The sequence below is a fragment of the Clavelina lepadiformis genome, chromosome 3 (genome assembly GCF_947623445.1).
Source record: "Clavelina lepadiformis chromosome 3, kaClaLepa1.1, whole genome shotgun sequence".
Lineage (NCBI taxonomy): Eukaryota > Metazoa > Chordata > Ascidiacea > Aplousobranchia > Clavelinidae > Clavelina > Clavelina lepadiformis.
In genome coordinates this window covers 9,607,223-9,618,516 of record NC_135242.1, presented here as the reverse complement: position 1 = coordinate 9,618,516, position 11,294 = coordinate 9,607,223, and the positions used below count along the sequence as shown (strand labels likewise).

General features: G+C 36.0%; 1 protein-coding gene across 1 annotated transcript; it reads right to left on the bottom strand.

The window, feature by feature from the left end:
• Positions 1 to 1,556: 1,556 nt before the first annotated feature.
• On the bottom strand, positions 1,557 to 6,430 carry LOC143450154 (uncharacterized). Its single transcript, XM_076950590.1, has 8 exons — positions 6,258 to 6,430; positions 5,624 to 5,767; positions 5,330 to 5,472; positions 4,736 to 4,938; positions 3,574 to 4,576; positions 3,235 to 3,466; positions 2,825 to 3,052; positions 1,557 to 2,752 (listed from the first exon to the last, which is right to left on the bottom strand). Exons 1-8 carry the CDS (start codon positions 6,291 to 6,293, stop codon positions 1,880 to 1,882), a joined length of 2,862 nt encoding a protein of 953 aa, XP_076806705.1. The 5' UTR covers positions 6,294 to 6,430; the 3' UTR covers positions 1,557 to 1,879.
• Between the last annotated feature and the right edge of the window lie 4,864 nt (positions 6,431 to 11,294).

Below are 11,294 nucleotides of genomic sequence, written 5' to 3'. Positions count from 1 at the left end.
AAAAATTAACCAATGGCGTAGAAATAAACCAAATCCTAGAGTAAAATCGAATTCTGTAGAAATACTACCAAATCTCTATTTGAATCAAATCGGTAAAAATGCGCTTATTAGGACAATATATGTTTTATTCCTGCTAGACTTCTTTTGCTTCGTTGGTCTTTAAAATGCCATCCACGAGAAGGATGTTTCCAAAATTGTGACAAATTTCGCAGAATCGCAGTTACAAAGTTTTTTAAGTTAGAAAATAAACCATACACTTCCGCTATTATTCAAAAATCTGGACTGTCCCAGATTCAATCAAGCGTATCAGTGTTATTTTTTACTGTTATAACTTTAAAACAACTGGACGTAGCCAATTACTTCTTTTGTCTGTGTTTTCTAGAAGTTGGAAAAACTCTACAACAGGGAGCACGGAGAATAGCAACAAGCTATAGGAAGCAGGAAATTCTATAAGAAACGCATAATTCTACCTACTGTAGTAGCTAGGTTACTACACCTCTACGAGTCTACGGGGATAACTTCACTATGGAAGAAAAAATGAAAAAATGGAAGAAAAGATTTATTAATATTTCCGACATTTTTAAATAATGTTGAACGGTAAAGTTAGTTTGAGCATTACGATTAAATGAAAGTGAAAGAATTTCCAAAAATTATTAGTTACCTAGGATTATTATTATGGAGTTTGAATGATGTATATTGTATAGGAACAGCGGTTCTTACATTCTTGTGAACAGTAGACGTATGTGATTATAGGCCTACTCCCAAACGCAGCACCAGTCTTCGTATCAAATGCAGTATACTGTATGTGTTCTTGGAAATAGGTTCTTAGGATTTGCTCCACACTTCATAAGCTCTCGTATACATTAGACTGCAACTAAGCGTTTTCGCTGTAAGTACAGTGCAGTATTCATGTGCAAGCCTCAGCAAAGCCGCAAACGTCGTTATCTGCAATTTTTTTTATCGCGTTCCACTTATGACGTATTATACTTAAACAATGATTTCCTTGTTTGTCGTGCTACCATGACCATAGTTGTGATAAAATATTTTGTGATATCAACTTTGTAACATGTCCCAATTATGCGATGTGTTCTCTGTTAATAGTATAGGTCACGCTACAGGACTAATTTTTACGTGAACGTAAAGGAGACTGTAATGAATTGCTATCCCGATGGCTGAATAAAACATCTTGTAATAAACTGCAACAGTATATTCCTTGAAAATTTAAAACTGTTTTGCAAAGGAATCGAAACTTGTCTAAAAATTTAAAATAAAATTCCTGGTCGTTTCGTTCCCGGGAAATTATCGCTTTTGGACATAATTTTAAATGTTGCTTGCAAAACTCCAGCAATACCTCCTGCATATGAAAAGAGAAAATACTGATGGAAGATCTCTAAAAATGTTTTGTGATAACAAGAAACTGATGCTGAAAATTTAACCTATCCTTACACCAGGCTGACATGTAATAGACTCAGTACATTATGTATAAACTCGGATATTGTGAAAGCATAGCGCAAGGTTTTGTAAATTTTCTGTACACTATAAAATTTTTAACCATGATGACTCCGTTTACTTTAATAAAATACAAAATTGCCAGTATAACACCGTACAATGGTATCAAAACGCAATACTATAGAAAAAGTTCAAATAAATTAAATGTAATTCAGCAACACTGTAGCAAAGTAATCAACCATAATTGTTAGTTACAGAAATAACATGTACATGAAACGTGCCGCACTGCAGCAAAAGGCGTTGAACGCTGAAGAAACTTTTCGCCAGAAATCATTGTGATTTGCACAGTGTTAACAGATTTGTTGCTAGACAATCTGCGGCAGTGCTTAGGTCAAAAGAGGTAGAACCGATAAAAGAGTTTGTGTTTTATTCACTGCTCTTCCGGAGATTGAAGACCAGTCGGTGATGTCAATGGCGAGGTAACCACCAAGTCACGTCTTTCGTCATCAGAAAAAACTCTCTGTCGATTTCTTGCTCCACGGCCAAACGACATTCTTCGTTCATCGCTTAGTCGGGCGGCAAGCCAGTCGCAACAAAGCCGGGGTGACGATCTCCCGGATGATCTCTCATCCATTGGGGACGTTGATGAGGAAGGTTCAGATGATGAAGGTCCTCTTCGTTTGCAGTAGAAAGTCACCCCTATTGCGGTGGCGATGACCACAGCGACAAACACACACAAAATTATTGTGAAGGTTTTCTTTGATTCCGACGACGGTTGAGGTGGCTTTGGTAAGGTGCAGTCTAGTTGACTGACAACTGAAACAACCAAATGTGCAAAGGCATCGGGCGGACTTTCACACAAATACGAGTGGGATCCTATCACGTCTACCAACGAATGCTGATTTTGTGACTCGATCCATTCTACCAAATTGTCCAGGCTGCAGTCGCAACGAAAGTTATTTCCAGTTAAGTCGATTGAAAGCAAAGTATTGGAAGTGTTCACTACCGATGCATTCATGGTAATGAGGTCATTGTACGAAAGATCGAGATCTTGAATGACTGGGAGATATCGAGAGAGTGGGGCTGTTATTTCGGTGATATGATTTTCCCCCAATAGCAACACTTTTAGCTCAGGCATAAGTTGATCCACAAAATCCCGTACACCGCAGTGGCCCAAGTTAAGCATAGTCATCTGTTGACAGTTGCGAAATAGGTGAAAGCTAAACTCGGTGAGGTTTTCATTTTCGTGAATGTCCATCTCCACAAGATTTGTTAATCCTTTAAATGTTTCTGGATTAAGTTTCTGCAAGTTCAAAGATGTTGTTAGCACACAAAGACCGCGACAAACCCAAAGTAGGGAAACTCATTCACCTACCATTAGATAATTTTCCCAAGCATAATAGTGTGTAAGAAGAGGAGCGTCGATTTTGGGCAATGAAGATAAACTGTTGCTGCTGATATCAAGGTAAGACAAAATCGGGAACTTTTGCGGCTGTATATCAAGCAAACGATTGCCAGATAATACTAGCTTCTGTAATTTATCGGAATTTGCAAATAGATCTTCGAATATTATTTCTAATTCGTTGTCGTCAAGCCATATTTCCTGGGAAAGAATAATTGTAAAATTCAGATAAACATTGTCGCGAAAATCTTAGGAGCTTTTTGCAGCATATCCGATATAGTGGTTTACAAATATACAGAGCAACTAGTTTAACCATAACGTTTCAAAGGTATAACGAAACGAACCAAATTAGCCAGTATATGACTGTGATGCAAAACTCATACCTTCACTAAATGTAGATTTCGAAAAGCATTTGGCGAGATATTTATCAGTTGGTTATGGGATAATTTTAAAGTGTTTAAACTAATTAATCCATTTAAAGTTTGTTCTGTTATCTCCTTCAACTGATTGTCGTGCAATAGCAAGGTCTGAACTTTGTCATGTGATACAAAAGCTGCACCTTCGATGACAGTTAACCGATTGCCAGACAAGTCTAAATCGAGCAGTGAAGATATCCTACAAACAGAAATATATAGTTTAAATTTTTCATATTGTGTGGCGTGCTAAAAGATGACTGAAGTTAGCATTTCATAAACTACTTAAACACGTCTGACGTCACATACTTTATAAACAGGGTGCGTTCTTGCAAGGCATTCAAATTATTGTTGGATAAATCGATCCCTCTCAAGCGATTTAGATTGATGAAAGCATTTTCCTCAACAGATTTGATTTTTCCGTTACTCCAGTCGACATAAGTGAGATGTTGCAGATTACTCAAGCAATCTCGAGTTAAATTTTCGGCTTTGAGGTTACTCATGTTAATAAACTGGACTGACGATGGTAATTTGGGAAGATTACGAAGCTTGTTTCCAGACAAACTTATTGATGTCAAATTTTCTAGGGAAGCGAAGGCATCATTGCCCACTGTCTTCACGTGGCTATTGCATAATCGAATTTTACGAACAGATCTTAGGTTGCTAAACATTTTCCCTGTTATACTGCGTGTGTTTGTGTAGCTTAGCTCAAGTTTGATCAAAGAAGATGGAAAAACACCTTTCCCCTTGATAGCTTTCGGTATTGACAACCGGCTATTGTACGAAATATCCAATTCGCGAAGTTTTGGATTGCACCAGCTGTAGCCAGACTTTTTCTTATTAGTCGATGTTGTATTATACGCTGGTGACCTGGTAGGTCCAAGTGTATATTCTGCATGGGGAGTGCTGCTGCTGGATATATTTGTTGTAACAACATCATTTTGCGTTTGAAGGTGCGTAGCATGTGGGAAATCGGTTACTGCTTCAGTGACCTCCTCTTCCTGATCCTTTCCAACTTGAAAGGTTGGCATTGTATTGATGTAGGTGGAACGTAACAAAAGCGTCGTTAAGCTTTTTAGTTTTACAAAACTGTCTTTTGGTAATGGCCTGCAGAAAGTTCGCGACAGGTCTAAGCGTTCCACATTAAGCAGTGGGTCAAAAAGTTTGGGTTCAAAATCCACATCAACGGATGCCATGTTGTCACTCATTATCAAAACGCGGAGAGACTGCGCGGCAGAGAAATGCAGTTTGCTAAAATGACCGATTGATGTATGCGAGAGATTTAATGATTGCAACGACGAAGGAAATGGATCTGAAAAACAAAAATTTAACTGTTTTCAAATAACAAAACAAAAACAGCAAACTAAAATTCGTCTGTTTATACTTCGTTATTTCTTTCTTGCAAATACAAACAGAACATACTTTACAATATTACGCTTATGATAATCTTTCCAAAATATTATATACGTACTGGTCGGTAATGAAGTGATGAATGTATTATGCGAAATATCAAAATCCTCAAGTTCTGTCATGGTAGACAGGTAATCAGGAAACTTTCTCAAAGCATTGTATGCCACTAACAAAGACTGTAAGTTAGGCGCAATTAATTGCATGTCGGATGATGGTAGCATACCAAGCGAATTCCTGGATAGATCTAAGCGTCTTAACTTTGACCTACGAAAAACAGAAACATTGCAACCAGTAAATGAACAATCAAATTCAACACAGAACGATTGGTATACATTTTGAGTCAACCACCATTAGGCTGCAGATTAACACAAAAGAAAGCGGTTATTTTACCATAAATAACTCACGTATCCCATTGTTTGAGATAGAAGGTTATGGTTAGGAGAAATGGTATACCAAAAGTTGATGTTGATAATTAGGTTTAATTGAGGTTAAATTTAGATTAGAAGATGAATTCAGGTTAGATTTTCATTACAATGCTACAATACTTATGTTAGGTTAACAAAATATGTAAAAAATAGCTTCAATGTTAACATTTTTTTCAAGTGACACAGTAGCAGGTAATACGAAATGCTATTTGCAAAAACAATTTTATCACCTTTCCAATCCACTGAAAGCTCCACTTTCAATGATACGTAAGCGGTTTCCTGACAAATTGATTTCAAGCAAAGAGTTAAACATGACAAATGCATCCTTCCGCAGTCTTGTCATTCGATTAAAGTTCATCAATAGGACATTAACCTAAGCATAATTTTTATATTAAAGGAATTCAAATGCGGAAGCAAATAGCTATAGCAACCTTCAAAAGTAGGGCAGTAAGAAGTAGTGCCGCACTGGTACAACTATACAATGGAACGCGAATATAATCTACATACGACCCTATAGTCAATACTTGATATGCTTGCGGGACCGGAATTTCCGTCATATTTAGCGCTTTGCAGTCAGCAGTTATGACATGGTCAATCATCGAACACGAGCAACGTGCTATGCAATTGTATCCTGCTTGTGAATCCTGTAAGTTTGACACCAGAGCAATCTAAAATACATTAGTTATGGTTCATGAACATTATTTCAAGTGCATTTTAAACAGAATTTAAACCATATAAAACAAACTTTTATTCATAGTAATGGCAGCTGTGTACTGTATATATTGGCTAAAAAGCAAAACTCTCGTTGTAATGTAGACGAATGAGAAATATGTTTGGACTTCAAACTTTCCTTTATTTGTGTTCAGCAAGAAGCTGGATACAGATAAGAATTGAAGCAAATCGTCCATCGTCAAAATACTTTATCAATCATGTTACTTCAACACTTCGGCATTCTTTTCAGAATAAGTGAAGCAAACATAATAATTTTCAAGGACAATCTCTTCAGCCCAAAGTTAAAATGGAATGTCGGTATTATTTTATTTCGAAAAAATCTACAGGGCGTCTTCTGGGATTGCCTTTTCTTTTCTGCATATAATGTCTACTTCTCACCTCGCATGCAAATATTATGGTAACTAAAACAATTTAAGTGAAACTTACCACAATAAAAAAAACCCTGTATAAATTGATCTTCATTTTTCCACTCTTAGGCAAATACTTCTTGAAAGAACATACCCGTTTTATCAAAAAGCTGCATCAAAATCATTTCTATCCGACTTGTTGATTCAACCTTTCAAGAATATTTACTTCTGCTTTCAAATTTTACAACTTTTCTATAACAAAAAGTAAAGAAAGTTGAAAACTTAATGTATGAATTTACCTTAAAAAAAATCAAAAAAATCATTTCGTTGAAAATACCTTTTAATTACACATGCAGTTATACCCCAATCTAGTTCAGACATAAACGGCAAACGTATCTATCAACCTCCGTTTATTTTTGTCCTGCCTAACCTTTGTCCTGCCAGTCTGGTAATATATTTAGCAACTCAATTGTTTTAACTGGATCCCTGCTATAACTCTTTAGCTTATAATTTTTGTACAGAAAGTATTGCAACTCTGATTTCTTTTTTCAAAATGAAAAAGTAGGAAGTGTTGTTAGGTATTCAATATTACAAGCATTACCGGAAACCCCCAAAGACTGGATCGTCACTAAAGCGTCAACCAAGCTAATCACGTATATACACCACCGTCATCCCAGGACAATAATTACGATAGTATAAGTTGGGAAAAAACTCTTACTATTATACCAACGTTGCTACTATGAAAGATTAATCGTATACAGTAATATTTCACCTACATATGGTAACGGTAACTTATAACAACCGAATATTACCTTCCAGGCTTCAACAAATTATGCGGTCAATTGCAAATTGTTACCTAAATTGTAAAAATCCGGACCCGTCCACTTACAGTAATTTGCCGGACATTTTATGTCAATTCAAAATCCAAAATGACAATAGCCCAGCTAGTAGTTGCCGTGCAACATTCAATTTTAAGCACCGCTTAGTATATGAAAGACTGCTTTTATAAAATCATTTATAAAAATAAACACCATTTCTGTTTGCATTTCCACCAGTCCTACAGGTACAACGGAATAAAACGAAACATACCATAACATGGAAACAGGCATTTACTATTATGCTCTTCCTTGACTGTCTTGAGAAACGAACATGAAAATACTCGTATAATTGTTGATTATGCACATAACACATTTCTAAATAATATAGGGTATAACTTGCAGCTGAGAGCTGTTAAGTAATGAGGCGTCACGTGGAAGGCGATACTATTTAATTACAGCATGGGTAAAACATTTCCGCTGTAAACATTTTTACTGATCTTGTTGATACTATAAACATTAGTAACCTGTTAATTATCTATTTGATGATATGCATATTCCAATTCGTGAAGATTTAAGCTATGGAGTTTGCTTATAGAGAATCTAATCAAACTTCTTAATGATGTTGATCGCTATACAAACACCAGCTACCTTTCCGTCACTAACAACATTCTCTAGTAACTGCCTTGTAAACTTACCCATTCACCGATTATCAGGCACAGTAGCCTATTACAGTACTTAACATCCCCTGCTATAAGCGAGTTGCTTCATATTCAAGTATTCGCAGAAACGGATATTCACGTCATATTCGCGTGTTGACATGCCAGCCAACGTGCCTAAGGTATTCATGCTGAATGGTTATATAGCAATACAAACGGGGTCCTGCATAAGTTTCTAAACGCGGAAGTTTCTATACATAGAAACAACATTTATATTTGAAGGCGAAATAAGCTAATAGTGTATAACGTGTCAATCTCAGCCCAGCACCGAAGTGCTTATGGACCGACTGTATCAGTGCACACGACACACGGTCACTCATCCTTGTGTACTTTTATTTACATACGCTGTGTAAATAGCCTGACTAGTGCTACGGGAGTGTATAGTACTTACGACTTCTCAGTGCTCACGTGTACCTGCATGAAGAATGTGTTAACTTATTATTATGATTCCGCTGACAAAGCGCTTTGCTGTAGCAAATACATCTCCATTTAAGAAACGATTTTATGCTAAGTATCATCTACAGTTAGCACAATGTATGATTTCCTGCACTAAACTGATATTGAATCGACGTGTTGGTGATCTATATTTAGCACTACGGTGCATGTGCCATTGGATAGACCAAACAGCAAACAATTTTCACCAAGCTTGGACAATGCTCGCATGCTGGATGCCATAAATAGAAGACCCAGCCAGATTTTTTTAACCATTGGTTTAAGCTTTCAGCAGAGATATAATTTGTTACGTAAAACATTTACATTACTAAACACTCCCAGCTCTTTCTGAAGCCTAGAAAACAAAGGGCAGACTAATAAGGACAGTAATTCCACTAAGCAAACACGTGCCGCCGTCAACTTAAAAAAATACCGCACAGCGAGCAAAAAGGATTACTGGCGACGTCGAGTGCCTTAAATCGTTCTATTTCCATCCCACTGGAAAATCTTTCGGGTGAAATCTAATCAAAGCTAAAGCCTACTTCAGAGCAACTGGTCATTTACGACAAATCCTTTCGTACGATTGGCTTTGATTTATGACGTCTATATCACTTGGGCACGCTAATAAGAAGGCTTCAATGGGAAAAAGATTTTAATATATACAATATACTATAGATTCTGACATTGGTGTTCATTAGTAAATTATTATGAAGCCGATTACCCAATTTTCTAGAACCGATTACATTAAATGCTAGATAGTCGGGTCATTTTTAGGTTTTATAATGGGAAGTGTTCAGAATTTATAACATTGATGATGTTTATGGTGATCATAGGGGTGACATTTGTTTTGAACACCACCGCACTGTTTTTTCAGATCACCTGGATTTTATGACGAGCTGCCTCGAAAACTGTGTTGACCCTATTTGTTCTACCCTATTATCTATGTTCTTTGTTGTCTTGGCAATTAGATCATACCGTGGCAGAAACCATTTATTTCTATACAGTATTGTCGCGTTGTTGCTTACCCAACTTTGACATAACAGTGCGTTACCTTTCTTATTTCAGAAAAAAGTTAAATTTATTTACGCATGCGTCGTTGCACTTTGCAGCAGCCTCTTTACATGTCAATGACTTTTGCATTTGTTTGACTTGTTATGCTCCCTGATATCACACCTGCATTTTACGCTTCCTTATCGACAAACTTTACCATTTAGAGCACATTCAAAAAAGCATTTTCTCCTGTCTGGTCTTGGCGATTTGTGGCAAGTTAAACAAATATACAGCAGTTTAAATTTCACCAAAGACAAAGATTATTTTTTCACCAGACTGGTGACGGACATAAGACTAAATTAAAGTTCTCTCTTCAACATGCGGAGACCTTGTGCAAGTTACTAAACCTGTAATGGTCTGACGTTTTATGTGCTTGTTTGAAGAAGTGAATAACCTAAAAACAAAGCGGTTTCCTGGGTACAGGTTTCCCTTAGACGAAAACTTATAAATGTTATAGTGCTGACGTAAATAAAATAGTTTATTTTAAGTTAGAAATCGAATTTTGACGTTTTTAAAAGAGGGTTTTGGGACACCAAAATATGCCATGAATAAGCTAAATTTAGCAATGAGAAATCGTTGACGTTTGAATGTGAGTTTAAAATTATTGGAAGCAATGGTAACCCTATACTTACCCTAAACTTAACCCTTCTCATATACTTTAATCCAGCCAACATCATTGGCAATACGCAACTAAATGTTTCAGGATCTTCTGACTTTTAATGAAATAATCTTATTTCTTTTGTAGTATTGCAATAGAGTTTTATCTGATACCCTTATTTTCTGCTTGCATATATACAGTGAACTATAAGCTAATGGAACTCTGATAACGTGAAATTGTAGCCGAAAGGGAATAGTGTATTTATTGTAAAGATACGCTTAATATTTGCACAGCTTTTGCTAACAGCTGACCGCTGTCATCAGTTTCCATTTCAAATGGCAAAATCAAAACCGTAATCTTTAAGTGTAATTTTGCCATTTCCAACATTTTATTTATATGTAGGCCTATAGCCGTCATAAAATTAATGGACAAAGCCGGTATAATTTTGAAGAATTTAGTAGACCTACAAGTAAAGCGCTTTGAAACACGACGTTGGAACATTAAAAATGAATATGTTGCGGCTTCACCACAAGCTTAGTATAAGTCATGTTTGGAAGATTCTGCTTGGAAATATGTGCTTATCACATATATGAAACCTGACACTAAGAATACAATACAAGCCATTTATGACCTACATTAATAGCATGAGACCATAAAGCTGTGGTCTCATGCTATTATGTAAGTGATTTTCAAGCATTGGTCCGAATTAACGTTTAATTAACCAAAAAGATATTTCATACTTTTATCGTTCAGTTGTGAAACCGATCCATATTATTATTATGAAATCAGTTTCAACGATTCAATATTTTTAATGTGTATACGACTTGCAAACCATTAAAAGAAGAAGGGAAAAATTAAACATCAGTGATGTACTCGAGTTACATCGAGTGTATGATAATTTAGTCCAATAACACATTTTGTGCATGCTCATTTTTGATTTAACAATTTTTGAATTTCTGTAGTGCTTATATAGGCTACTCAAACTTTTATATTTGTTGTTGATGTATATATATATATAGTTGTGCTACCAGCGGTCCTTAGGTTAGGGTGCCCTGCTCGCTAACGATTTTAGCGGTTTACAGTCTATTTTTACGATGCCGTTGCGTGGTGCTATGGAAATTTAACCAAATCTTTATTCAGAAAAACATTTTCCATCGATACTTTTGAGTGAGTGTATTTTGATTTGTTTACTTTTTTGTCTATTTTCCGTCTTGTTGGTCTGTTTTTTTTTTAGTTTTTGCGTAGTTAATAACAGTAATAATTTTAATAACCAAAGCAATAAAAAAAACGTTTTCCAGCAAAAGGTAATCCCAAATAACAAAACCCGACTATTTGTACAACTTCCAACTACAACCATTGCATAAATTCGAAAATGTTTCGAGATTAATGATTTTCGGGAGTATATTATGCGATATATTATATCGGGTTTGAAAATTTATTTTCGGGAAGGTGTCACAGATCCTTGACAAAATATTTTAAAAGGTGTTTGGTGAAAGTACGAT